Source organism: Penicillium hordei (genome assembly GCF_028827395.1).
Source record: "Penicillium hordei strain IBT 12815 chromosome Unknown utg000004l_segment0_segment0, whole genome shotgun sequence".
Taxonomy (NCBI): Eukaryota; Fungi; Ascomycota; class Eurotiomycetes; order Eurotiales; family Aspergillaceae; genus Penicillium; species Penicillium hordei.
In genome coordinates, this window is record NW_026623145.1 from 426001 (window position 1) to 453373 (window position 27373).

At 49.3% G+C, this 27373-nt stretch overlaps 14 protein-coding genes across 14 annotated transcripts; 6 read left to right on the plus strand and 8 right to left on the minus strand.

The window, feature by feature from the left end:
* Positions 1-266: 266 nt before the first annotated feature.
* Positions 267-1106, minus strand: N7537_007445 (DASH complex subunit DAM1; the record flags this gene model as incomplete). Its single annotated transcript, XM_056898502.1, has 4 exons — positions 267-477; positions 549-600; positions 665-716; positions 795-1106. 4 exons carry the CDS (start codon positions 1104-1106, stop codon positions 267-269), a joined length of 627 nt encoding a protein of 208 aa, XP_056750578.1.
* A 391-nt stretch (positions 1107-1497) lies between these two features.
* On the plus strand, positions 1498-3285 carry N7537_007446 (CRAL-TRIO domain-containing protein; the record flags this gene model as incomplete). Its single annotated transcript, XM_056898503.1, has 4 exons — positions 1498-2520; positions 2569-2610; positions 2661-2760; positions 2810-3285. 4 exons carry the CDS (start codon positions 1498-1500, stop codon positions 3283-3285), a joined length of 1641 nt encoding a protein of 546 aa, XP_056750579.1.
* A 316-nt stretch (positions 3286-3601) lies between these two features.
* N7537_007447 (HIT family protein) lies at positions 3602-4623 on the minus strand (the record flags this gene model as incomplete). Its single annotated transcript, XM_056898504.1, has 6 exons — positions 3602-3709; positions 3786-3800; positions 3860-3952; positions 4139-4207; positions 4381-4463; positions 4584-4623. The coding sequence occupies 6 exons, from the start codon at positions 4621-4623 to the stop codon at positions 3602-3604; spliced, it is 408 nt and encodes a 135-aa protein (XP_056750580.1).
* Positions 4624-5900: 1277 nt separating this feature from the next.
* On the plus strand, positions 5901-7443 carry N7537_007448 (complex I NDUFA9 subunit family protein; the record flags this gene model as incomplete). The annotated part of the gene is made up of 8 exons (XM_056898505.1): positions 5901-6046; positions 6112-6125; positions 6186-6248; positions 6302-6396; positions 6461-6552; positions 6604-6745; positions 6796-6954; positions 7006-7443. 8 exons carry the CDS (start codon positions 5901-5903, stop codon positions 7441-7443), a joined length of 1149 nt encoding a protein of 382 aa, XP_056750581.1.
* Positions 7444-7713: 270 nt separating this feature from the next.
* Positions 7714-8682, plus strand: N7537_007449 (uroporphyrinogen-III synthase HEM4; the record flags this gene model as incomplete). Its single annotated transcript, XM_056898506.1, has 1 exon — positions 7714-8682. One exon carries the CDS (start codon positions 7714-7716, stop codon positions 8680-8682), a length of 969 nt encoding a protein of 322 aa, XP_056750582.1.
* A 245-nt stretch (positions 8683-8927) lies between these two features.
* On the minus strand, positions 8928-10286 carry N7537_007450 (mitogen-activated protein kinase). The gene is made up of 5 exons (XM_056898507.1): positions 10156-10286; positions 9909-10104; positions 9457-9838; positions 9052-9399; positions 8928-8988 (listed from the first exon to the last, which is right to left on the minus strand). The coding sequence occupies exons 1-5, from the start codon at positions 10263-10265 to the stop codon at positions 8960-8962; spliced, it is 1065 nt and encodes a 354-aa protein (XP_056750583.1). The 5' UTR covers positions 10266-10286; the 3' UTR covers positions 8928-8959.
* A 2369-nt stretch (positions 10287-12655) lies between these two features.
* On the minus strand, positions 12656-14419 carry N7537_007451 (uncharacterized protein; the record flags this gene model as incomplete). The annotated part of the gene is made up of 4 exons (XM_056898508.1): positions 12656-13764; positions 13838-14018; positions 14082-14282; positions 14336-14419. The coding sequence occupies 4 exons, from the start codon at positions 14417-14419 to the stop codon at positions 12656-12658; spliced, it is 1575 nt and encodes a 524-aa protein (XP_056750584.1).
* Positions 14420-14822: 403 nt separating this feature from the next.
* On the minus strand, positions 14823-15118 carry N7537_007452 (uncharacterized protein; the record flags this gene model as incomplete). Its single annotated transcript, XM_056898509.1, has 2 exons — positions 14823-14966; positions 15026-15118. The coding sequence occupies 2 exons, from the start codon at positions 15116-15118 to the stop codon at positions 14823-14825; spliced, it is 237 nt and encodes a 78-aa protein (XP_056750585.1).
* Positions 15119-15509: 391 nt separating this feature from the next.
* N7537_007453 (uncharacterized protein) lies at positions 15510-16109 on the plus strand (the record flags this gene model as incomplete). The annotated part of the gene is made up of 1 exon (XM_056898510.1): positions 15510-16109. The coding sequence occupies one exon, from the start codon at positions 15510-15512 to the stop codon at positions 16107-16109; it is 600 nt and encodes a 199-aa protein (XP_056750586.1).
* Positions 16110-17525: 1416 nt separating this feature from the next.
* Positions 17526-18505, plus strand: N7537_007454 (oxidase ustYa family protein; the record flags this gene model as incomplete). The annotated part of the gene is made up of 5 exons (XM_056898511.1): positions 17526-17745; positions 17773-17931; positions 17978-18169; positions 18222-18247; positions 18296-18505. 5 exons carry the CDS (start codon positions 17526-17528, stop codon positions 18503-18505), a joined length of 807 nt encoding a protein of 268 aa, XP_056750587.1.
* Positions 18506-19841: 1336 nt separating this feature from the next.
* On the minus strand, positions 19842-22698 carry N7537_007455 (COPII subunit SEC24; the record flags this gene model as incomplete). Its single annotated transcript, XM_056898512.1, has 3 exons — positions 19842-20417; positions 20476-22122; positions 22171-22698. 3 exons carry the CDS (start codon positions 22696-22698, stop codon positions 19842-19844), a joined length of 2751 nt encoding a protein of 916 aa, XP_056750588.1.
* An 84-nt stretch (positions 22699-22782) lies between these two features.
* On the minus strand, positions 22783-23089 carry N7537_007456 (uncharacterized protein; the record flags this gene model as incomplete). The annotated part of the gene is made up of 2 exons (XM_056898513.1): positions 22783-22809; positions 22880-23089. Coding segments are annotated over 2 exons (237 nt in total), but the record flags the coding sequence as incomplete, so codon positions are not given.
* A 548-nt stretch (positions 23090-23637) lies between these two features.
* On the plus strand, positions 23638-26010 carry N7537_007457 (kinesin family protein; the record flags this gene model as incomplete). Its single annotated transcript, XM_056898514.1, has 3 exons — positions 23638-23917; positions 23980-24389; positions 24448-26010. The coding sequence occupies 3 exons, from the start codon at positions 23638-23640 to the stop codon at positions 26008-26010; spliced, it is 2253 nt and encodes a 750-aa protein (XP_056750590.1).
* Positions 26011-26241: 231 nt separating this feature from the next.
* N7537_007458 (uncharacterized protein) lies at positions 26242-27355 on the minus strand (the record flags this gene model as incomplete). The annotated part of the gene is made up of 2 exons (XM_056898515.1): positions 26242-26841; positions 26903-27355. 2 exons carry the CDS (start codon positions 27353-27355, stop codon positions 26242-26244), a joined length of 1053 nt encoding a protein of 350 aa, XP_056750591.1.
* Positions 27356-27373: the final 18 nt, after the last annotated feature.

Sequence of the window (27373 nt, forward strand, 5' to 3'; positions counted from 1 at the left end):
ATTTTTTTAATTTTTTTGGATAGGAAGTATTTATTTGGTATTTAAGTATATAGGGTTGATTTTAGTGTTGCACAACATCTGAGTGACATGGTATAGTTTCATTCAATGGTCATTTCTAGGGAATCATAATGGAAGGAAGATGCGCTAGCCCATTGTAGGTCAAAGCTATAGGCAAAGGCCCAGCCCTTGAACGCTAATAGTCAGACATATAGCATGAGCTGACTGTCCATAATCAGGCCATCTTAAACACTCGGGTGTCCAGCTCTTTACCGAGTTCCAATCCCTCTGCCCCGAGGCAGTGCGCTGGGACGAGCGCCACGCGCAGTGCCTCGTGTAGTATACCGACTGGTTGCTGCACCGCGAGCCATGCCACGCGACGATGCTCGTGAGCCGGCAGCATACTTGGACGTCGGCCTAGAGGAGGTGGTGGTGGCGGTGGTGCTCGAGGGGTTCTCGACAAAAGTTGTATCCGTAGTCCTGTAATATAAGAACCCATTAGCCCAAGTGTCCTCCTATAATGGATTTATCGCATCGCTCTCTCAACTCACATAAAGGTCATCTCGCCGTCATCAATTGGCCGTGTTGGTTCTGATTCAGCCTCTAGATGGTTGTTAGCAAACCCCGACCACAAGATCCAGGCATTTCCAACAGAGAGCGTTCGCACCTTGTTCTTCTTCGTCCTGCTTAGCTTTTTTGAACGAGTCTGGAATCGGAGCCTGCATCGAACGAATCAGCAACCCAGTCGCGCACTGTCACCCCTGCCACAACTGTGGGCGACGCGTCTGCGAACATACCTCTGGGAAATCCACACAGAATGCATTCATATTCAATCCGTAGAGGAAACTGGCAAAACTCTCACTGAAGCGCGTCAGGCTCTCATGCATCAGCTGCAAGTGCATGAAGTTGGCCTCGAGGTCTGCCATCGAATCGGCCAGCTCAGCGAACTGTGGCTCCAAGGCATTGATGGCGGGTTGTGTGTATCCTGCATTTCCAATGCTATTTCCATATCCGTGGGCTTCTCGTAATGAAGAGCGGGAGCTGGGGCGTAGAGGGGTTGTGGGCCGGGATGACGGTCTCGGGCGCGAGGATGATCGAGGTGCGTCCATGTCTGCGATGCGGTGTGTTGTGGCGAGAGACAATGGGCCAACGATAATAGGTGTTGTTATTGCAAAATAGGTGGAGTGATGTTGAGTGATGTTGAGTGGGTTATGTTTGGGATTGTTGATCTCCCTCGGAAAGATCTCTCACGCGACACTTTTATACTTACGACTTGGAGATGAGGACTGGATCGTACAAGATATATATTAGATAAACTCAAAAGTAAATCGAAGTCAATGTCTTAAATTCATTATTCTAGACTACATGTCTATTTTAGGAGATGATCTTCCCCGCATCGTCATATCCTTGATTCCGCTCTCGCATTTTCTTCCTTCCTACCTCCCAGGGCTAAGACCTAGTGCTCACTCATATGACCATATCACCTCAATTATACTGCTTATGCGTGGTACGATCCTACGCCGTCTCTATCCTTCGGCCAAGCTCCCTGTCGCTCGGTATTCATTCGCGCGACCATTCTCCACATACCAAGAACACCAGAAGGCTTCATCTTTTTGGACCCTTACATTTACATTAGCTGTCGTTGGAGGAGGCGCTTGGCTCCAGGACAGATACTTCAATCCCAAAGACACAATCACTTCGCAGCTCCGACTCCCTCAAAAACCCTCCCTCGGGGTAATCGATACCCTCGCGACCATGCCCGCCGAACTCGCCCCCGGAACAGTCGGGAACCTCACCCCTGAGCAAAAGGTCAAGCTAAAGGAATTTTGGGTCCTGGCACTGAAAGTCTTCGGCCTCACACTCGAAGGACTCGAAGCGCCCCCGTCCACCGCCACCAGCGAAGCCGCAACACCCGCCCCAGCCCAGGATAAGAAGAAGTCCAAGGGCCGGTGGGGATTTTTCGGCCGCGCCGACGATGAGGACACGAACAGCGGTTCCGGCACTGCTTCCAGCGTATCTTCGATCAGCGTCGCCGATGGCGACGACAAGTACGGTCAGTCCAAGGAGTTCAAACAGGCACTGGAGGACATGAAGCCCGAGGAGATCCGCACGGCGTTCTGGAGCATGGTGAAGGGTGATAACCCCGACTCGCTGTTGCTGCGGTTCCTGCGTGCGCGCAAGTGGGATACCAAGAAAGCGCTTGTTATGTTGATTTCCACGATGCGCTGGCGACTGCTGGAAATGCATGTCGACGACGATATCATGTTCAACGGTGAGGCGTCGGCTTTGAAGATGTCACAGGGCTCTGATCCCAAGGAGAAGAAGAAGGGTGATGACTTCTTAACGCAGATGCGTCTCGGTAAGAGTTTCCTGCACGGTGTTGATCGTGCTGGTCGGCCCATCTGTGTTGTTCGTGTGCGCTTGCATAAGGCTGGTGATCAGGATAATGAAGGCTTGGAGCGGTTTACTGTTTATACTATTGAGACTGCGCGTTTGTTGCTCGCGCCGCCGATTGAGACTGCCGTGAGTTTTCTGATTTGAAGATTGTGTTTCGATAGCTGACTCTTGCAGACTATTGTCTTTGATATGACGGACTTCGGTATGGCCAATATGGTAAGCTCTTCGTCTCAACGTCATCCACTCTATGTACTGATATCTCCCAGGATTACGCCCCGGTGAAATTCATGATTAAATGCTTCGAAGCGAATTACCCCGAGTCTCTCGGGGCAGTGCTCATTCACAAGGCTCCTTGGTTATTCTCAAGTCCGTATCCCACAACCTATCCAAAACACCGCTTTCTAACCCAACCCAGGCATCTGGAGCGTGATCAAGGGCTGGCTCGACCCAGTCGTCGCAGCAAAGATCCACTTCACGAAGAACCGCCAGGATCTCGAAAACTTCATCCACCCAAGCCAAATCATGAAGGAGCTCGAAGGCGATGAAGACTGGGAATACAAATACGTCGAGGTGCCGGAGAACGAGAACCCCAAGATGGCCGACAAGGAAACGCGGGATACCCTGATGGCCGAGCGCCAAAAGCTCGCCCAGGAGATCCAGGATACCACCGTTGAGTGGATCCGTGCCAGCTTCAAGAAGGAGACTGACGCTGCCTCTGCTGCTGAGGAGAAGCGGAAGGGTTTGATCGAGCAGCTGCGTTCGCACTACTGGGTTCTTGACCCGTATGTCCGGGCTCGTTCGCTCTACGACAGACTCAATATTGTCCAGGGCGGTGGGAAGATTAACTTCTATCCTGGCTCGGAGAAGGAAGCGGAGAGTACATCGGCATAAGCTGTGCAGAGTGCATGAGTTGGGTGATATGTTTAATGTTGATTTTCATGCCTACCTGCTAGATATTTAGAGTCTTGATTTTGCATGTTTGTAACATACAGACTTGGTTCTTGTTAACTAGAGGATATACGAACATTTTGGTATACATTTAAGAGCAGTCTTGTATATCCAAACTGACTTCCTACTTGAGTGTTTCTTGCAACTCTGTCTACTCAAACTCGCACTACAGTCCTTCGACAGAAGGTTTACGGTGTATCACGAAAATAACTCGGTTTTCATTGTTACCGATTCAAGGCTTGCCCTAATCAAAAGCCATTTAGATCTTCGACTTGATCTCCTCATGGAGAGCCTTGAGCTTAGCCATATCCGTCTCCTGGGCAGGCCAGCCAATGATCAGGCCCTCCTTCTCGTTGGGCTTCGGGATCTATTGTCTTGTCAGTGTATGTTCTGAAGAGGATTTCTGGCGTAGGACCCAATATCCAAAAGATAGTAGAGCATACCATGTGGAAGTGAACCTGTTAGAGAGGACTGGTTAGCATCGTCACAATTATTAAGGCGATCCTCTGAAACTCACATGACCAACGACCTGGTGCGCAATTGCTCCATTGTTCTGCAGGACATTGAAATCCTCGGCGCCGCTGGCCTTGGCGATCTTCTTCGCGACGGGCTGCGGGCGTACGATCTCGGTTAGCTATGTCCCTATTCTCTAGTCCAGTTCCGAGTATGCGAGGGACCTTGTGGGATTGCCCCCAAGGTCCCCGTAGGGATGTAATCGGACTTAATCAGAGGTTGAAGGAATTGACTCTCGTCTTCACTCTCTTCGTTGTCCGGGGTTGTTCTCTCATCCACTTACCAAGATCTCAAGCAAGTCCTCGTCGGGGATATCAGTCAGCTTTGCGCCGTGGAATTTGGGAATGACAAGCTGTGCAAGGTGTCAGTTTGATTTTCTTTTCTTTTCTTTTGAATTATTGGCCCTGAATTTGCTGGCTGGAGCTATCGCCGCAGTGCGGGCAACTTCGCTGACGCCCCGCCACGAGCAACACGCCGGATGCGGGGACATCGGGAAGAGCAACCGTAGGGAATAATAATACGCACCGCGTGGCCACGGCTCAAGGGCTGGATGTCGAGGAAGGCGAAGACTTTCTCGCTTTCAAAGAGCTTCAAGGAAGGGATATCTCCTATAGCACCCCCAAGGAAGCATGTCAGTCAACCCATGTTTTGCTATGACGCGTCGAGTTGAATATTGCGATAGAGATTGATGTGTACATATGTAGATATAGTGTAAAGAATAGACATACCCTTGATGATTTTGCAGAAGATACAGGCAGCAGACGACATTTTGTAAGGTGGTTTTAAGTGGTGAATGAACTCGAATTGAAGCTCAATAGTAAATTAATATGCGGGGTTCACAGTTAATAATTGGAATTAAATCGACTGACGAGTTTCGAACACCGACCCTTCCATGTCCGGGCCACGCACAAGAATAGTAGTGGTGGTATATTATAAAGCAATTACGAGAATGATACCCGAGGAGTGGGACAAGTTAGTGCAGAACCCATTTCTTGCCTTTTACCAGAGATGGCCGTGATTTGCCCACAAAACTCCTCTCATAAATCTTTGGACACACAATGACACAGCAGTCATTATTTTTGATTTTTTTACTCTACTGTAGTACGCTTTTATATACGATCATGTTATTTTATTATATGCATACATTTTTAATGTATTTATTGGCTGGTGATTGGTTGGTAATGGTGGATAAATGAATGTATATATATCACTATTTAGCCCAGGCGTATCATACTCTTAAGACATCCAATATACTCCCAGAAAGTTACGTTATATTGATCTCTAAGGTTGTTTAATGTGCTCATGCTGGAGAAACACAACACTGGAACTGCACCCAAGAGAAAGTAGATGGCTTTAATATTCTCATTCCCCATGGCACGCAGTCTGTAAGTGGTGGTGAATATGTTGATATGCAGTTTTATAGTTTCTATCCTTGTTTGTTACTATCTGGGATGCTGTAAACAGATATTCCTATGCTTTCAACCTGTTATTCTAAATTGGCTCTTCGCGTAGCAGTCTTCTGAAGCTGGTTGGAGATATACATTTTGGACTAGAACAACCCTAATATAAGAGAACCGATGAATAATAATGGACAAGCACAGTTACCAAGAAAGTTAGGGAGCAAGAGCAAATTCACTAGCTATGATTAATTGCGTATAGAAGAACAGAACGTAGTGATACTGGATAGACATAAACCACTGGGAACATCCAATCACAGTCCAGGTGTTGTCAGATCCAAACGGTGATTTTCTCCTACAGAGGTTGTAGATATAGCAAGGCCATAGATTTTAGTTTGTAAACTAACTTCAAAATCAAATGAACAACTAGAAGTTACCATATCAACCGAGTCTAAACAAAAAAGAAAGAAAGACGAGAAAGTGATTTGTTAAGGTGGTGGTCCGTACTCCCGAATCGGGACTAGCGCAATAGTCCCGTGCGGTTCTTCCGACTTAACGCTGCGAAAGACCCTCGCACATCACCACGCCCTTCTTGGCAACACTCCGCTCCAATTCGCTGGTCTCGAGAGATATACTCAGTCAGAGACCATGCAGAAGTCTCGCACTATCAACACTGCCCTGGGGGCCCGTCCCTTTGTGCCAGTCCCGCGGGTTCAGCTTCAGTTCCAGCGCAACCTTCAGGATGTCCGCATCACCCGGACTGGCAAGCCCCTCGTGAAGGTCCAAGGTGGCCGGTAAGTGATCAATTGTGCTATGGATAAGGTCATTGTCCTTGGTTGCTGACGCGCTCTTTCTATAGTTCTTCCATTGGAGGTAGCTAAGCCTTTCCATTTTGATGCTACGCTTCGGTCCGATATGCTCACACGATTCTAGGTCACACCGCGACCGTATTTGGTGCTACTGGTTTCCTCGGTCGCTACATTGTCAACAAGCTTGGTAGGTTGAGGGTCTGCCGCACTGCAATTGGATCATGCGCTAACGGCCCGCAGCTCGCCAGGGATGCACCGTTGTCGTTCCCTACCGTGAGGAGATGGCTAAAAGACACTTGAAGGTCACTGGTGATCTTGGCCGAGTTGTGTTCATGGTATGGAGCTTTACTACCACCTATTTTATTTAAATCGAGGGGGGGGTGCCTGACTCCAGTATAGGAATACGACCTGCGCAACACCCAATCCATTGAGGAGAGCGTTCGTCACTCCGATGTTGTCTACAACCTTGTCGGTCGTCAATATCCCACCAAGTGAGTTATAGCGTGTGATATACATGAATAAGTGGTTTCTGACGATACCAGGAACTTCTCCTACGAGGATGTCCACGTCGACGGTGTCGAGCGTATCGCCGATGCTGTTGCCAAGTACGATGTCGACCGCTTCATCCACGTTTCTTCCTACAACGCTCGCCGTGACTCGCCTTCCGAGTACTTCGCCACCAAGGTCAGCATATCTACAGGAACTATACAAGAATGAGTGCTGATGACATATAGGCATGGGGTGAGGAGATCGTCCGCAACATCTACCCGGAGACCACAATCGTGCGACCCGCACCAATGTTCGGTTTCGAGGACAACCTGCTCCACAAGCTGGCCAAGATGGGCAACATTTTCACCTCCAACCACATGCAGGAGCGCTACTGGCCCGTTCACGTGAGTTATTTCCCCAGGATGGACAAGCTGCATTGAACTAACCCTATCTAGGCCATTGATGTCGGTTCCGCTCTGGAGCGTATGCTGCACGATGACAGCACCGTCGGCCAAACCTTCGAGTTGTACGGCCCCAAGAACTACTCCACCGCCGAGATCGCCGAGTTGGTCGACCGTGAAATCATCAAGAAGCGCCGTCACATCAACGTCCCCAAGGCTCTCCTCAAGCCCTTCGCCCACTACATCAACAAGGCCCTATGGTGGCACACTCTGTCCGCCGACGAGGTGGAGCGCGAGTTCCTCGACCAGGTCATCGACCCGACAGCCAAGACCTTCAAGGACCTCGGCATGGAGGAGACCGCCGACCTGGCCAACTTGACCTTCCACTACCTGCAGGGCTACCGTAGTGCCTCTTACTACGATCTGCCTCCTTCCACGGAGCGCGAGCGCCAGGAGGACAAGCGGTACCTGCACGTGCTGGACGATCAGTAGTTTGTGTTTTTAATGTGTAAATAAGCCTTCCTAGACCAAAGTCGATTTCCTTTGTGGATGAGAGTGGTGCATGAACATAGTATGTATACAGTAGACCTGTCTAGCTTTTATAGAACCCATTGCCTTCAATGCTCCTAAAAAGGCCCAATATCAAAAACTCAATTCCCCAGAGCTCCCCGCACTCGATAACACCATATCAATCCCACCTCCAATTCTCACCCTCACCCTCGACTTCACCTTCACCTTCACACCCCAAACAAGCCACCCACAATGCCTTCAACACCCATTCTCCTCCTAAAAACAAAATCCTCCCCCAATGATGGCTACGAAGACTTCTTCTCCGCACAAAACTACACCCCAACCTTCATCCCAGTCCTAGAACACCGCTTCCTTAAAAACAACCTCACCCAAGTCCGCGACCAATTCAGCACCGGCGCATTCAACAACAATGGTTCAACCCCCCGAAAATACGGCGGTCTAATCTTCACCAGCCAGCGCGCAGTCGAAGGTTTCGCGCAGATGATCGAAGATGAAAAAGATGGTACATACCCAAACCGCCAACACATCAGACACCAACCCCAATCCCAAACTAACGCAACCCATTGGGCAAATCTAGTAACCTTCAACATCCAAACTTCCCCACCCTTAATCCTCTACACTGTCGGCCCAGCAACGGCGCGAACCCTCACAACCCTCCGCGACAAACACCTCCCAGACGCCCTCATCCACGGCGCAGATACAGGAACCGGAGAGAACCTCGCGCATTTCATCCTCTCACACTATGATTCCCTCTACCCGACAGACAAACCAGCACTCTTATTTCTTGTCGGTGAAGTGCGGAGGGATATCATCCCGAAGACACTAATGGATAAAAGCTTACCGGTTGAGAAGCGGGTTGGAGTTGAGGAGCTCGTTGTGTACGAGACGGGTGTTATGGAGTCTTTTGAAGGGGATTTTGCGGATGTGGTAGGTAGGTCGTCTGGGGATGTTTGGGTGGTGGTTTTTTCGCCGACGGGGTGTGAGGCTATGTTACGGGTTCTTGGGTTAGGGCCTTTTGCCGGAACTGGGACTGGTTCCGGAGCTGGAAATGGAACTGGGAAGGTCTTTGTTGCTACTATTGGACCGACGACGAGGGATCATCTGCGTGAGAAGTTTGGGTTTGAGGCGCATGTTTGTGCGCCTAAGCCTAGTCCTGAGGGTGTGCTGGAGGGTATTGAGAAGTTTATGAGTGGAGTTTGAGGGGTGAATATGGGTGGGTGTGAGTATGTACTTTGTGTAGGATGGGTGTATATAACTAGATGTAGAACTGGGACGGCATGTATATAAAGTAGGAGAGGTGCAGTGCAGGGTATTACAGTGCAAATCAACTGTTTTACTTGAACACTTATAATCACATTTCGAGTTGCCCTGCTATCTCTAACATGTATCAAATCACGCTGTCATGTGCGTGCGGAATAGAATAGAATCCAACATCCTCCTAGCCAACCTAATATCGTTTGAAATAGTCAAGTCAGATTTACCGCATGATTTCCTCGTAGATCAAGACTGGGAGAGGTTAGTAAATTTACCAAGAGAAGACCAGAATCAGACACAAAAGGGTAAACTCACGCTTCAACTGCTCCTTACTCAGAGCATCCTTGTTCTTGTCGAAATCGAAGAATCCATCGGGAATGGGTGGTGCAGTGGGCTCATCTTCAGGATCATGGTACGGCTCGAGGTAGGGGTGTTTCAGAGCTTCCTCGACGGTGATACGCTTAGCCGGGTTGAAAGCGAGCAGCTTCTCGAGCAGATCCAGAGCGGTGTCGTTGCTCTTGGGGAAGAGTGCGCGGAAGGGAATCTTCTTCTTAAAGGGGAGGGAGCGGATGTATTCGCGGGCACGGCGGGATTTGATGCCGTAGTAATCTTCCATCGTGGGTGTGCCGAGGACGTCCAGGATAAGAGTCAGCTGGTGGTGATCTAGATGGACATGTTAGTTATCGTGGTTGCTGCTTGAAAGGAGAAATGGAATCGTACAATCTTTGCCAGGGAAGAGAGGCTTTCCGCTCAGCATCTCAGCCAATATGCAGCCAACACTCCAGACATCAATAGCCTTGGTGTATTCCTTGAACGTCAACATGATCTCCGGTGCACGGTACCAACGTGTAGCCACATATTCTGTCATGAATCCGGAGTTGTCGTCGGTGGAGGCGGCCGAGCGAGCCAGACCGAAGTCGCAGACTTTCAGGTCGCAATTGGCATTAAGCAGAAGATTCGAGGGCTTTAAGTCTCGGTGGAGGACGTTGGCTGAGTGCATGGCCTTGAGTGCACGCAGGGTCTGGTAGATAAAGTATTGGCAGTGGTCGTCTGAGAGGTCTTGTGTGCGGATAACCCGATGCATGTCTGTTTCCATCAGTTCCTGCATGCTGTTAGTAAACCGGGCATATCCCATACATGCGCATCTTGTCAGATGGCAAGCTTGGACATACTTGAATCAGGTAAACTTCATTGAATCCCTCGTAGTTACGGGGCCGTTGAATATCCAGGATGGAGATGATGTTTTCGTGGTTAAAGTATCTCAGCAACTTCATCTCACGCAGTGTACGCAGGCAAAACATGGAGTGATCGAATGGCGTGATCTTCTTGATGGCGACCTTCTGGCCCGAGGGCTTATGAATGGCAGAGCTGTATTGAGTTAGAGGAGCCTCGACAAAAAAAAAGCCTCGTACTACTTACCAGACGACACCATAGGCGCCTTCGCCGATAACATCTTGGATTTCATATTGGTCTGAAACATTGAAGGAGATCTTCCGGGATCCTCCCGCGGGAGGGTTTGGTTGAACCATGTCGAGAATGGTTTCTTTGGTAAGAGTATCCTTTGGGGAATCGTCAGCTTTAAAAATCCATGGGATCCAGTGGAAAAAAGGTCGAACACAGTCCATGGGTAAATGAATCGGGAACCGGGGATTGAAAACAGTAAACGGAGAATCGCGCACAATTTGGCGATTCACAATTCAGGGAACGCAAGGCAATGGAACTTGAGGTCAATCGATCGGAAGGCTCGAACAACTCGACAAGTACAAGCGCGGGGGAACAAACGCAACGATAATGCACGGAAACCGGGAAATAAAGCTTACTTTCGTTTGCGCTTCGAATTGGTTTCTCGGAAAGGTGCTCAAAACTCTCGACTGTATTGGGTTTCGAAAGTCGGTAAGATCTCAGGGAATGCAAGGCGAGGAGTAGGAAGGTAAAGGGACCTTGGTCGTACCAAGCTCTGGTGGGGTGATATGACAGGTACAGCGTCTAGACTCAAGAGACCGGAGAAGGATGCGAAGATCAGGGGTTGTGCTGCCAGGTCGGTATCACGGTATCACGATATCAATTCCAGAGCCTAAAAACGTAGCATGTTAGTGGAATTGCCGGTGATGATGCTGGGCCGCATGGAGAGGATGAGCCAAGACGCTCCGAAGCGGGGTCAACCTTGGATGCGGGATCACCACGGGTCGGGACTGGATTGGGACTCACCTTGTCGTCTCGTCCTTTAGTCAGGCAAAGAAAACCAGAGAAGAAAGGAGAGAAAGATGAGAAGAGGTGAACCTGGAGAAACAGCGGGCCGTAGAGTGGTGGGGCAGAGAGCTCTGAAGCGGCTCCAGCAATTTGGTGGGTGAAACAAAGTGGTTCCGATCCCGAAATCCACGGAAATTGGTGTCAATTAAGAGAGAAGAACTAGGAGGGACTAGGAATCATCGATCCTAGAGAAGAGGAGGAAGTAGAGTGAGAGAGAGGCATAGAAAGAGTGAGAGAGTGAGAATGCCCCCTGTCTGATTTCTCTGGTTTGATGGACGTGGAACCTTGGATCACTTGAGTTCTCTCCACAATTACATGAGGAGTACTTGGTACTGACTGGAGTCACCCATATATTATCAAGTACCTTAGAAGTACATTCATACATCTAGGGATCTCCGCCACAGCGCCAAAGTCTCTCACATGTCGCGCTCGATGGACGGCGCTACTGCACCTGGCGAAACTTGTCACAATCAACTTTCCCGCTCCACCACATAGGAGGGTGCTAGTTTCATCCTGATTGGAGAACCCACCATTCCTAGTTTCACTAGTCCCAAGGGGTACCCCGTTAATTGGGTCTGAGGCGGTGACTAAATTCCAGGCAAAGCAAGTATAAGTCATACGGCTCTATATATATGTTCTCGGAGATTGTAGGCCGTGCGATTTTCTTGCCGTTTTACGAGGGGTCAGAGTATCTTAGAGCTTCCGCTTAATTATAAACAGGCGGTTCAAACTATGTAGGTATATTCAAGAATAGAAACTAGAAACTATGTAAGCTCTTCTAATGGCCTAGCAGCACTTAAATGAGCACTTAAATGCTTGTTTCCTATATATAGGCTATCACCGATCTTCAGTATTCTCGGTCTTTAGTCAAAGCTGTTGGATTGAAGACGGTAGCACAAAAGGGCTTACCTATTGCGACCAATTTAATTTGAGTGGGAGGTATTAAAAACACAGCAGTTTGTTGCAAAAGGCAAAACACCATAATTAGACCTGGATGGTTGATCTTCCCGAGACCCATTGAACAGCCCAGACCACTCGACTGAACACGTGTAGTTTATTCTATATATGAAGGTAGATCCATCGTCGCTTGCTCCAACGTCTCGAAATCAGAGAACGAAACACCGTGTCGGAGATGTCGCTTTAACAGTTCATGAGTGATGAAGCGCTCCGGTATATTTCCCTGAGCATCTAGGAATGAGACACGGGGATTGGCATTGCTGATTCTCTGTAGCTCATTTGCACGGCGATGGTGGTTTGGACACCTATCTGGACCCATCAGGAATATCGTGACATACACCCAACTTAAGCCAAGAAGATCGAGCAGGAATTCGTTTATGTCTGGTGCTTCGCCGTCGAGTATGATAAGCAGCCTCAGTATAGGTGTTTGTGGACCAGCTTGCCACCCGTACATAGGATGGTAAATTGCTGTTCCCGAGTGTTTCTGGAAGTGGAGTTCCTTCGCTCTTTGCCAGCCTAACATCAGTCGAGTATCTCCTCCGAATCTAATCTTTGACCATGTTTGTTCCAAATTCTGGTGGTTGATGTGGCCTACATAGCGGGCTTGATCTGCGAATGTGACGACTTGATAACCTCGGGGATTGTGGTCGTGATTGATCATGGCTTGAGTAAAGCGACTTATGATGGTCCTGGCGATATCTATGTCCTGAAGTTAGGATCTGATGTAGATTGGTAGGAGGGGGATATACTCACCTTTGCTCTTTGGCTGCTTAGAGGTAAAATAGCCTGTAATGATATGCTCCTTATAATTCGGGCGAAGCGGTGCAAAGTTCATTGACTTAGAGACCTCTAAGAGAATCATAGTCTCGTCTAAAGGAACTGCTGGCTCCCCAAAGTATCTGCAAGGAGACATGACTTGTTTCGAATAAGTCTCGGAGATAGATTGAACCTTGCAGATATCATCGCGTGAGGAGTATTCCGTACGTGTTTCAACCGCGGATTCCATTCTAGATCGAGCCATGCTCATCGCAGAGATGACATCGGGCTTCGTCTTACTCCCAACAATGCCCTCTGCGTTATTCATGACCCAGTATAGACGTTCCTCGGCGAGATCTTTGTATCCTCTCCAGCCGGGCGTGACTCCTCTCCACCCACCTAATGGGTCGATGGACAATTTGAGAGGATTAGACGTTGATTTTGCCCAAGCCAGTGGAATAGGCTCAAAATATCCTGCTCGGAGGAGGTGGAAATACTGAATTGGGTGACGGGCACGAAGATCGGCAATATTTGGACTTATTCCAACTGTTTCTTGATATGTTGCTACAAGCTGTCGCCATTCTTGGTTTGGCCATCTGCCTTGCTCTTCATCTAGGATGGCCTTGCGTAACCCCCTAGTGTGAATAACTGTCTTCTCCTCTGTCGTTTTCTTCGATAGCATCCTTTTCAAACTACCAAATGCCGATGGCTTGGAGCTTTCCGTGAGGAGACCTGAGGGATTATTTTGATGAGTGAGCCGCTGTTCAGTTGGTTGCTGGATATCCGAAGAATATGTGGGGTCGGCCTCATTTGGTATAGAGGTCTCTAGGTTTTCGGTATTCCATATGGTAGACGTTGGCTCTATTGCATCAATAAAAGCCTGTGCCTCAGCATTGAGGGTTGCATTCAATCGTACAATCTTTTGAATATACTGGTTGTAGCCGAACAGAGTAGGCTTCGCCGTACTGTAACTTCCGGGGGTTGTAATTGCAAAAGGCGAGGGCACACGGCTATATGGATTCTTCATGATGCGAACCGAATGATTGTCATGATAGGCTAATTCACCTGCTCAGACGAGAAAGAGAGGGTTAGACCGTCCCCACGAGGCAACTGATATCATCAAATTGGCAGCGCTGACCTGGATACATGACTGCTTTGGACCACATTTCCTGGACAGCAAGCCGGGCAGACTTTCTGTCTTTGTATTTGTGGACATCGCAGTCACAGTTAATAGATTGCGAGGTATGCTGTGGTTCAACATCACTATTGAAAATGCGACAAGCCTGCTGAATGGCGTGTAGGGTGGCCTTCATATCTTGCTATCAGAGCAGACAAACGTTAGCATTCTATCAAGATAGAGATAGAAGGACTCTATATCGCACTTCATCTATAGAGCGGATTTTGGCAGCTTCGATAAATGTATTAGTGTGATGATGTGTAAGCCCTCTTATTGCTGAACGTGCATACGGTGGGAGGCAGTTCCGCATATCCGCCTCCGCATCCATAGTAGGCAAACTTGGAGCTGTAGTCTCATATTGAACATCATAATACCGACTGATAGCTTCATCGATATTTTCCGCTTCCTTGAATAGATGTGTCAGTATAGTTGGAAAGGGAAGTGATCAAAATGGCGTACCTCTAACAACCTAAGGGCGGCCCCTTCACTGGCCTCTGGAACGATGGCAATAAACTTCGCTATGTCATCTCTCGAAGGTAACATGGTGGAGAAGAAATACGAGGAAGTTGTAGAATGGGAATCCGTACATGAAATGCAGTTAAATTAAATGTCCTCTCCGGCTGCGGGGGTCACCAGATAGTGAGAAGCAAAGGTCCGAAAGTGCAGGGATATAGATAGCGCTCGTTCTCGTTACCACCCTGTTGCATTATTGGTGCAGACAACAACAACTAGACCTGAATTGGAATATATGGCCACCCACTATAATACTATTCCACCACAGTTTTCGGTGTCTTTTTCAAAAATTAGATCATTTGATTTGATTGGTCTAATCAGTTTCCCACCGCTCGGGCATCCTCCTGAACACACATATCACATTGGGTCCAACCCTCTGGTCATTGATAGGACCACCCAGAGACTAACGGGCTATGGTGACCTCGATTTAAGCTCAGCTGGAAAGAATACTGTCAGTGTGTTCCACCAAGAAACTATGATAGGTCTCATACCAGACAAGATCAGCCGCATCTGTTCCTTCGGTGCCACGCTTAATATAACAGTACCCCAGGCTTCCTCGTGCAGCGACCTCATCACGCTAGCAGGGGTTAGTCTAAATGGCCAGTACATAATGCGATAGAGAGTGTGCAAACTTACAGCAACGACATCCGGAGTAGGCTCAGCGATAGGAGCAGCCAGGCCAAGGGTGGCGAGGACGAAGAGGCTAGACAGCACAGTAGTGAAACGCATTTTGAAGAATTTATTCCAGATCGGGAGTGAGCTGGATCTTTGACTTATTTCAAACACAGAGAGGGAAGAGGCAGCTACTTATATCTTGAGATATCGACTACTGACTCACGCATCGCCCGAAACCGGGCTTGGTATAGACAGGCATTGGAATCCTACGGGCTGTCATATCCAAGAGGAGGTCTGAGAACAAGATTTGTTTATCCTAACCCCCTCGCTAGACCAGATTGGAGTAAAATACTTATCACGGGGCACATCCGTGGCCCCCAAGGCTACTATACCACCACGCCCAGGATCAGACTAGCGGTATGCTACGAGTGATTCATTCATCATACACTCACTCAATTTGACTGTACGAATCAACTCCACGAGCTGTCAATTTCTCTCCAGCATTATGCCTAATATGGAATCAAACCTTGAACTTGGCGAGTCTCTTCTCAAGGCTTCCCCAAGAGAGAAGGTCCAGAAAGCATCCAAGATCAAACCAACCGCTATTTTCATCATCATCGTCGTTCTAGTGTCTCTCAACATCATTGTTGCAAATCTACTCTACACTCCTCCACCTTACAAGATGTCAACCTCTCCTACTGCCCACTGTGGATCCTCACGCGACGAGGCCAAATCCGCAGGCTGCCATTTTGACCCAATGAGTTTCTCCTGGCTACCAACAGACTGCTACGACGCCGATCTCACAAAAAGCTTCCTTGGCTTGAAGGAATGGCAATGGTTCACGGATGCCGACGGATCGCCGGCGCCGCATGAATCAGTGCTGAGAGGCGATTATGATGAGCTATTTGTTTCGTGGGAATATCATTTGCTCCACTGCACGTACACTTGGCGGAAGATGCACCGGGCCTTGTTGCGGGGCAAGCCTGTGGATAATTATATTGGCAAGTATAATCACACGGCGCACTGCGAAATGATGCTTCTCGCGCAACACGTCGAGCGAAACAGCACCAATACCATTATCAAGACCAAGTTTGTCTCTTGTTAGGTAGCTGCCTACGGGAAGTGGTTAGAGTGTACCTGACGTTAGCTGTATGGTATTTAAAGCTAGTGGTTGCATCCCTGCGAGCTGGAAACATCGGATAAATGCCCTTGCAGGGGTGGGAGTCCATGGCTTTTGACCGGCATTTGAGGAAGGTCGCGTGGTTAGTGGATAAGACATGGATATACAGATACTTGCACGGCATATAATATCAATATGTAGTTGGACAAGTGGAGATATCTAAAAGGTTATAGAATAACCTACTCCGTATGAGTTATCATGTCATAACCAGTTCTATGCCCGCAACAACAATCTCAGCCAGTGGGAACTAACTCTTCTTTAGATCTATTAGGTATATTATAAGAGTAATGGGTCATTCTAGACAGTAAGAGAGGACTTTGCCTAGAATTGATAGCAATTTTAGGCAGGCGGGGGAACTTGAGCCGTGGGGAATGCCGACTTGTACAGGGCATACAACCTTTCTAGTATAAGCTTGTATTTAGTATCGAACATTGCCAAGAGGCTATCGTGGGTCGACCGTCGGCTTCCGATGCCGCTAAACAGAGCCTCCGCATTTTTCTTCCTTCTTAGTTCCCTGTCGAGATATAGAGGCCTATCACGGAGTGCCTTTCGGGACTCTCCTGTGATTACCGGGGTACTAGCGCTCCTGCGCTCCACTATTTGGGCTTTTGTAATCACCAAGAACATTGTTTATGCGCTACTCCGTAAGGACATTGTATAGTTACGCACCAAGGATAGTGTAAAATGAATTCCCCGCTTTCTGGCCCCCTGTTTATAGTGTGTTCACTGTTACCCTGCCATGTCCAGCAGAGATAGGCCACTCGAGACATGCAAGCTAATGTACACTATCTATGGATGTACATGTATGTAATGCTCTTATTTAACTAGCACTGGAGGTGCTACATAGATCCATATTGAAACCCGACACTTTTGTTATATGTACGAGCAATGCGAAGCATATATTACGGCGAGTAAATATGGTATAGATTGAATAGAATGAGTGTGACTGTCTAGTTGGATGACTATGTGTTCATTGTTAATTATCTACATACATATCTTCCGCGTAAGAAAGTGAATATATTACTGTGCAGTGGTAGTGTCTTACCTGCATCACTACTAGTGGGCTAGTGCTGCGCCTGGGCATAGTCCACCTAAACTCTTATCTCAAGGCTTTTCTTTAGATTAGTGTTACCTTGATTGATATAATCTCGATAGTACGCAGACGGAGTTAGGAGTTCGGAGTACGGAGACGCAATCTAATTCGAGAGGCGTTTATGACTAGACTAGTGTAATAGCAGTAGACCGGTATCGCAGTAATATATTAGTAAGTAGTAGATTATCACCAAATTATGGCTCACTTCCTCTCCAGAGGATTCATACTCAGATGGCGTCCTGCTCGACATGAAAGCGTTTCGATTTCTCAGCAAAGGCACCCGATATGACCAGCTGGAGCAGGCCAAGGACGGCGATCTCGAAAGTCCAGTTCCGCCTCATCGAACAATCTTCTCATCTCCTTTCGGACTCGCTCTTCACGCCTTACTAGCGGTTTTCTGGGTGTCTGCTTCATGGTATCTCATGTACAGAGACATCTGCCGGCCGGGCTTACACGCCCTCGAGTTTGGTATGCTTCAACTCTTCTGATTTATAGACACCCAGACTGATAGCACAGGCCCTGTTGCAAGTTCCATCGAATATGAGAATATTGTCTTTGAAATGAGTGGGATGGGCACAAGAGACCACCCCGTCACCGAATACGAGGGACCTCCAACGCCAGAAAATAACATCAAGTGGTTTGAACTATTGGATGGTAGGTTTTATCCACCCTCTTTTCTTGTTCTTAGGCTAATAAACAGCCGGTATTATCGCTCTCGATGACACCATGTACCAAGCACTAGGACAAAAAACAGAGCCCTCATCTGACACAGATAGCACGCCGTTGATTCAACTCGAAGTATTCCACCAGCTTCACTGCCTGAACTCGCTACGTCGGTTGATCTATAACACGTCAACATTTACCAAGGGCGTCAATGCGGAGATGCATATGGGTACGTCCTCTTCGTTTTGATATTTTGCTCAGACTGGTTAACAGATAGATAGATCACTGCATCGACTATCTCAGACAGGTAGGCCGTCTCGTTCCTCTTTCTTTTTCGACCTTGCTAATTGTGTAGAGCATTATGTGCCACAGCGACGTAACGCCATTGGTACACATCCCCCGTCCCGGTGGCTCACGAAATAATGGCACCGCCTGGATCCCTAACTTCGCTGTCAAACATACCTGTCGTAACTTTTGGAAGATACACGAGTGGGCAGCACAGTATAACACCTCTGGGTGGACGATCGAAGGGTATCCCAACCAGGGACTGGCTCTGGCGGAGTAGCTGCACTTAATGTGTATATAGGTGGTAGAAGTTTTATTGACTAGGGCGCAAAAATTTGAGCCTAGGTTACTCTAGGAACAGGATTTCGTGTGCCATACAGGAGTCGTTTCCCGCCGCCAATTCGCCGTCCCGAACTATACTTCTATTTGTTAGCTTGTTATACATCCGCTGAATTCCTTGTCAAGGAATCCACAAATCTAATATAACGGCTCCGGTAGAAATGTAGGAAGTCATTGTATCTAGGTTGCCGTAGCACGTCGGATCTTCTCAGTAGAGAGAGAATAAGGCTTACGCAAGAACGCGAAGCCCAAGCGGCTGAAATTAGGAGAATCATATGCCAAGCCCGTCACCTTTCCAATATCTTCTTCTATTCGCTGCCCGATACCAATCGCTGAAAGTAGCCATGTAGTTCTGAATGTCGATCGAATTTACCGTGAAATACTCCTCGCTATCGGGAGCACGTACTACCCTATCACGGCTTAGGAGACAAAGAATTAACCAAGCAGCGAGCAGTAGGCCAACGTAAATGAAAAGGAGGAATGGGATATATAATTGATGCCAGAAGCGAACGCTTTCTGGTTTCTTTGGACTCGGATCGGCGGGTTTCGTCGGCTCTGTTTTTGCTGTCAGTGTCCTCGAGGAGACGACTGGACACATCGTGGTTAACCATGTCGAAGATCATGGTCGTTTCGGACTGTAATGTGAAGAAAGAGTTCTCCAGTGAGTGGCCATTTTACAGTCAAGAATTCGCAGAGAATCGAAAAGGCAGACAAGGCTGACCACTGCAGATCATCTCTACTTCGTTATCTATACTAATTCGTAAAACCAACAAGTGCGGCTCACCATTATCTCCGTTGGGATTTGGAAGGAGGTAGAACATATAAGAACAATAAGAATGAGGCTCTTGGTCAAGTAATGACCTCAACTGTAGTTTCAATGGAGGGCATGCGCCTTACCATCCATTCTCCTTACCTAGGTATACCCAACTTAGGCTTAGTTGTGATGCCTTAATGCTTGATTTTGGCCTGTAGGGCTGAATTAAACCCAGCGGAAGAATGTATAATAGTAGGAAAATGATACCGTTAATTCTTCATAGATGCGATCAGCGTCTATCGCCTGTCAACTATAACGCAGCGATCTACTAGTACTAGATAATCCAAACATGCCCGCCGTGATAGAAACCTAAACGCAATCTTCCCCAACGTAATGGTACAGGCGGGAGGACTCGCGAAAACACGAATTTCATGATCCGAGACCAATCGGTCAGCTTCTCATCACTGCACGACCTGAGAACAAACCGTCAGTGCTGACCGATACTATGGCCAGAGCAAAGGGCTCAAACCTTCTCCTGCAAGGAACCCATCCACTGATCCAAGCTGACACTTTGATCGGCACGGTCCTCAACCAGCATTGTCTGAGCCCAGAGACGCAGACCGGGCTCACCATCCTCGCGAACAATGTACAGGTGAGGCACGATCATGCTGCCTACACCCTTGGCCCGGTGGTCCCGACTCTTCTCAACCACGGCCCGCACACGCTGGTTGAACTCGTTCTCGACGTCGGGGAGGGTTTGCTTGCCCACCCGCAACTGCGACTTGTCAGGGACCCCAAAGACGTCCTCGATAAGCTGCGGAACAGCATCGCGGCCAACCCAGAGGAACTGAGTTTGGCCATCGTCAATGAGGTATAGACCATAGGGTACGAGGCGGCCCGAAGACAAGTTGACAGCAGGGGGCAGGAGGGTTTCGCCGGTCTGTGGATCAGGCACACCCGCATTGTCGGGCATGTCGTGGAGTGAGTACATTCTCGGGTAGATATATTGGATGAGGAGGGGCAGGGGCAGGGTTGACAGAAGGCAGAGAGCTGCGGATCGCATGTCCGTGGGGATCTGGGCAGATTTGCGAAGACCAAGCTAGAGAAGGACCGATTAGTATAAAATGACCATCACAAACGAGATAGAGAAAACTCACGTTCTTGATCATTGCAAGGAACAGGACAGGTAAGGCTCTCAAGTTGGCAGGGAACTGGAGGCCACCACCGCTAACGCTACCACCTGCAAGCTCCTTGCGGTAGGTCTGCAGAAGCTCCACAATCTTGGCCTGAAGAGCCTCACGAGCGGGCTCAAGGCCGCTACTCAATGTGCGCTCGACGGCCTTGTGGCTGAAGAATGTGGCAATGGCCTGCTGGTCAGCCGAGGCGTAAATGTCTGCCAGGGTTTGGGTCGTTGGAAGCGCTAGGGTCAAGACACGGATACGACGTTCACCGTTACAGGTAGTGTGAAGGACAGCCGCTTGCATGCAGACAACCGGCTTGGTGACCGTCTCATCAATTGCCACTTCGACCACATAGGCCTGGTCACGAGGGAAGGCGGGGAAAGCACATAGATCGGAACTACGGTTGAAGAAGTTGCCGTAGAAGGTGCTCATGCGCAGACCAGTGGTTGCGCGCACGCGGAGAACAGCCTCCAGACCAATCTCCGAGGAGAGGTAGTCAGAGAACTCACGGGCAAACTTCATGGCATCTTCAGTCCGTGCAGCGTTCCAGCCAGGGTAGAAGTAGGTCTGACCACCAGTGTAGCGAGGCAAGCAGCTCAAAGATGCAACATCTTGGTATTGCGATGAGAAGAGGAACATATCCACAGAGACTTGAGCTTTTGAACATTCGACTGCGAAGCTCTTGTAGAATGAGTTTGCGGTTTGAAGCAGACTCGATTCCTTGCTGGTGCCCAGCACCTTCTTGTCTTCTCTCATAGTGAGCGCTCCATGACCGGTGTTGGGCAAAGATGAGCTCAGGACAGTCATTTTTCCACCGACAGGGGAGATCAACTTGTAACCAGCTCGCAATGCCGCACCCATGGCACAGCTGTTGTTTTGGGTGTTCTGGAACATTTCCTGCAGCTTGCGGAGGAATACCTCAACGTTCTCCCGGCATTCGCTCAGCGTCACCAGGAGATCACCAGGGATGGGGAGGAAAGGCTCATCCAGATCGCTGACAACCAACATCCGGGGCTCTGAGGACTCTGACTCGTCCCGAGGAATGCTGAAGTAGTGCAAGCTCGAGTCAACTGCAATAAATCCGAGGCGAGTACGGCGGTCTGCGTTCGGGATGCGATCAAGGCTCTCCTGGATAGTGCGAGCAGTAGTGGCCAAAAGACCATTGGTCACCGATGCATAGCTCACATCGATCAAGAAGAGGTAGACCAGAGGTTGGGGTGGTCGGACCATGTATTCCTGCGGCGCAACGAATTCGACCATGCTGTGGTTGAGATCGGCACGCAGAGCACGATCGGCGGGCTTTTGCAGTGTAGAATCCCAATCGAAGGCTTGTGGCACATCGTTCGTCAGGTTACACATGTTACAACGCCAGCGGTGGCCATGGTCAAGGAAAGTGACGAAGGGGTTGATATAGGAGCGGCAACGTCGGCATCGGGAGATGACTTGGTCTGGAATCACAGGAATGGGGTCCTCGGCGTCGTGAAGAGAAGCATACGGTTGGATGACAAGGGCGAAGGGCAACTTTGATTTCTTCAAGAGTGAGTTAGTTGTTGGGACAGCGTTGAGCGTGGATCGCATATATTTCGTAGGGCAATTGGCTTCGGGCGATGGGTAAACACTGGTCTGTCAATTGTTAGCATATCGACCACATACGAAATATGGTATACATACTCCCGGAGGCAAGATAACTGGAGGAGGGGGATAGTCCAGCTCAGCGACGTTAAAAGGTTGGGATCGAAGGTCCGTGGGGTAAAGCTGGTTGAGCTGGACTTGAGGTCGCATAGGGGCCTGGGCCACAGGCTGCGGGGGTGGCATGTGATGAGGCTCGCTCATGCCCATTCCACCGAATTGCTGGGTCATCTGCGAGACATCGGCGGCAACGGGCGCGCCGTATGATGGTGCCGCGGGCTGCATCTGGCTGGGGTCCGCACCGTAGGCGGGTTGTTGATATCCTGCAACTTGGGGCTGCTGAGGGTAGGCTCCGTAAGCACCCCCAGCCGTGGGTTGTCCACCGAGCGCGGCATTGGCGCCGGAGCCAAAATCGAATGCCTCACCAGCGTACGCTCTCTTCTTCTTTCCACCTGCGGCTGGTGCTGGCGCGCCTTGCCCATGGACCGGGGACTGTGTGGGTTCTGGAGAGCCGTAGGCGGGCTGGCCATACCCTTCCTGGGGAGGGAAGCCCCCTTGTGGTGCTGCCATTAGAGTCGAGTAGGTTGTGTTTAGTCGCACTTAAGGGTTGGGAGGAAAAAAGGGTTGCGCTCGTCACGAATTCGGCGGGTGGAATCAATACGAGGCGGGTGGTAACAGCTCCTGGAACCCCACAATCAGTTTCTCGTCAACAAAACGGGGTGAACCTGGTTGCGTACAGGGTAGACTGTACCTTCAGAAAACCCAGAAATATCACAAAAGGCAGTAGCGAGGCAAAGGACAGCTCACCAGAAGAAACCAAGGGAGTGTGGGAGAGGCGGTGATGATGGTCTACGGTGGCCTTTAGGTCGTGGTGCTCCAGCCAATCAGAGGCCAGGGGACATGTGACGAGAGGCGTGTTTTTATATTGTACGACAACCTTTGATAGTGAGTATAGGACGGTCTAGATGTCAATTTGAGGAATATATATGTAGTATCTGTTTTCATCGAGCTGAGTATACATATTTGTAGGTACCTGGCTAGTCAGACATGAACACCTATCCCTCGGTTCAAGCATAGAGCACAGCCATAGATTATACTATACTGTAAATTGCAATAATGAGACTATGAGATTTCCAAAAAGATCATTCAAAACGTATCAGAGTAGTTATATATATTCCAATTGTGGTGCTCGAGTGTCAAAGAATGTACTGATAACATATGTTGTAGAGCAAAGGCGGTTGCCCTGCCAACATTAACCACACCGGCTGCTGCACAAGAGAACTCCTCCACACGTTCCACAACCTTCAGTTCTGCATACACCAAGTAGTTAGTTTCGTTTCTTTGTTTTTTTGTGGAGGACTTTATTGTTCTTTATTGTTCTCCTTTTTTTTTTAGCCTTGCACTTCGTTCTAGTCATTCCTTCGGCTTTGTTTGGATTGGATCGCATCCCCATCCCTGACGTCCAGGACTCAGACCATCACACGACAATTGAATGAACACCCTGCCACAATGAGTGTCCGAGTTGTCGCGCGTATCCGCCCCCTTCTGAAGTCCGAACGAGAGGCCGATGTGATCCTTCGTACAGGATCTTCCGCTACCGACTCCAAATCACGCCAGTCAATAATTGGCGACAAGAGTGACAAGAGCGACAAGAAATTGGCAGCATTGAGAGACAGGGATAATGTGGTTCGGATTCCAAACCCCAAGAATGAGGGGGAGGAGTATGCGTTCCAATTCAATGGCGTGTACGACGCGGAGGTGTCGCAACAGGAGCTGTTTGATGCTGAAGGTGAGTTGCTGTTTCATGCTCACCAAGCCTGCGATGGGTTAGTATATTGATCGGAATAACAGTGTCGCCAACGATTAAGCATCTTCTCAACGGATTTGACGTGACCCTCTTCGCATACGGTGTCACGGGAACAGGCAAGACACACACAATGCGTGGCGGGAAAACTCTGGCGGACCGGGGTGTAATTCCCCGGCTACTCAGTGGCATCTACAGACGCAGCCGGAAGATCGAGAAGGACAGCGAGGGACAGACGACAGTGCAGGTTGCCCTGAGTTATTATGAAATCTACAACGACAAGGTGTACGACTTGTTCGAGCCGCCCGAGAAGCGCACAATGTCAGGTCTTCCTCTTCGGGATAATGGCGGCAAAACTGTGGTTTGCGGCCTGAGCGAGAAGCCGTGTACCTCTTTGAAGGAGTTTGAGCAGCTTTATGACCAGGCCAACACTAACCGGTCCACCTCGGCCACAAAGGTATGATATTATGCCAAAAGCTAGGGTTTATATTCTCTTGCTAAACATCCGAATACAGCTCAATGCCCATTCGTCTCGATCCCACGCTGTTCTCGGTGTGAAGGTCACCATCACCTCACCCGACAAGGTTCGCGTCAGCACTGCTTCCGCTATTGACCTGGCAGGATCTGAAGACAATCGACGGACGGAAAATGATAAGGAGCGCATGGTCGAATCGGCTAGCATCAACAAGAGTCTTTTCGTTTTGGCCCAGTGTGTCGAGGCTATCAACAAAAAGCAGCATCGCATCCCATACCGCGAGTCCAAGATGACAAGAATCTTGTCCTTGGGACAGAACAATGGCTTGACAGTGATGATTCTCAACCTCGCACCTGTCCGTTCTTACCAACTTGATACAATTAGCTCTCTGAACGTCGCCAATCGCACCCGGAAGATTGAGGTCCGCGAAGTAGAAAACGATCCCATGTTCAAGGGTCCGGCCCGGCCATCGATCAGGCCATCTATGGGCACGCGGCAACCTTTGCGCGCATTGACGGCTTCTGTGAACGTCAATATGCCGGCGCCTGCTGCGAAGGACTCCGCAGAAAAGGAAGACGGCAAACCTGTGAAGGCATTCAGCGTATATTCGGACAAGCCGCAACCAAAGCTTATTAGCCAGCTTCGGAAACCGGAAGCACCGAAACGTACCTCGATCTCGAACGCTCCCTCCGGCCTTCCATCATTGAAGACCGCCCGTCAGCCCCTGGGCGCGCAACCCACCGCGCGCCACGACGACTTCTCGGCTGCGAGGATCGAGGAGATGGTTGAGAGGAAGGTTGAGGAGATCTTAGCTGTGCGGGCCGTTAGCGAACAATCGAGACAGACGCAGGTCCATGAGCTTAATGAGCAGCTTAAAAAGCGATTGGAGCAGTTGGAACAGCGCATCGATGGCACAGAAGATGCGCGGGCTGAGGGTCTGTCATATCTGCTGATGGCTAAACAACATCAGGCACGTGGTGAAGACAGCTCAGCCCTGAGAATGTACCAGCTGGCAGCTCCTCATTTCCCTCACAACGAGAAACTTGCAGGCAAGATTGCTGTTCTGAAGGAGCGGGTTCATGCAAAGGCTTGGGAAGAGAAACCCCATTCCCCGCCCAAGGGGAGATTGGGTAGCATGCTCTCCCTCAAGAAGGACGTAACACAAACCCTCGGCAAACGCCAAGCGGAGAGTCACGAGTATGACGACATGGACCAGACTCACACCGGCTTTTCAAGCGACGAGGATGTTCCTCGCCCAAGACACAAGAAGCGTGCTGCAGCCAAGCTCGGTCAGATCGAGGAAGCTCCCGAACTCCTTGACAGTGAGGATCCGTCCATTTCTCCCCGAACCATGCATATCCTTTCCATTATCAACTCGAGGGACGTGAGCCAGATCAAATTGCTCAAGGGAGTGGGCGCTAAGAAGGCAGAGGCTCTTGTTGATTGTCTTTGCGAGATGGATCAGACATCATTGGATACAACCGACAGTGGAAGTGTCTCAGACCAGTCCCAATTCCAGGTCAACAGCTTGGCACAACTGAGCCAATTGAAAGGCGTTGGGGTCAAGACGGTCGAGAACATGAGACAAGGAGTATTGGCTTAATTGCTACATTTTTGGGCGGCATATACCGGAGCATAGTGGTTTCTTTTCTCTTTTCATGCATCATCCTTGAGCGACGGTGCTACGGCGTTTTCGTGTCTATACTCTTATTAGGTATTTTGGTCTATCTTTTGAATCCATCCGAGGTGCATTGGGGACATCCTTTGTAACGTTATTTCTTGGTGTTCTTTATCAGTACAATTCCTCGGTCACTTGACACAAAAGTTCGGCAAATCAAAGGTCCAACCCTGTCAGAAGCCCCTTCTCTTGCAAACCAAGCTCCTCATCCAGCTTAACCCACAGCCTTAATCTAGCCTCTGGGTCATTACAATGAGATTTCGCAGGCCCCTCCCAAATCCGATTGATATATTTCCCTCCACCACGCCCATTTTCCGCACCAACACCCTGCTTCTTAGGGTCTGGCCCTAACTCCAACGCAGTAGCTGCATGAGAAATAGCCAAGCCACCCTGTTGCGAATTGATAGCGAAATAGCGCAAAAGAAAATCCAGTCCACCTGGGGCCTTCCCCGTGTCCCGAAGATTGTCCCATATACCCGAATCCACGAAGCCGGGATGGACGCCGTTGATTGTGATATGGAGGTATTCGGGGTTCTTGAAGAGTCGAGATTGTAGCTCTGCAATCCACATTTGGAAGTAAAGTTTATTGTTTCGATAATCGCTGCCCTCCCCGCCTCGTGCGCCATTAAAATGATCGAGATCGAAGAGTCCTAGATGGTGGAAGCATGAGGTTGTGCAGATGACTCGAGGCTCGGCACTGCGAGCTAGAGATGGGAGGAGCCGTAGGGTCAGTAGTACATGGGATAAGAAGTTGACCTAGGTTTTCATTAGTGTTTGTCCGTATGTGATAGGAGTTTAAAGAGCAAGAGAAATATACCTGATGAACCAACTGGAACCCATCCTTCGTTGTATAGGTTTGCTTAGTAGACTCCGCAATACCGGCGTTGTTACATAGGATATCCAACGCGCGGTCGGATTGCAGCCATCTTTGAGAGAAAGCGTCGACACTGCTGAGATCTGCCATGTCGATTTCCCACCATTCGATAGTGGACGCATGTCCGTGCGCAGCGGCGAGCTCTTTACATTCATTCACAGCTGCTGTTGGATGCAGTTCCCATGCAGGTGGCTCACGGCAGGCGAGAATAAGATTTGCGCCCCATGATGCAAAAGACTTTGCTGCTTCGAAGCCAACGCCGTTGTTGGATCCGGTTATAATAATCCATTTGCCTGTCAGATTGGTACCGGGGACGTGTTTGTCCGTGAGAAATGTAGTATTTGCTCCCCTCACGGCCTGTACTAGGTCATATAACCCCGAGAAGATGGAAGCCATTTTAGGATAATGCTATGA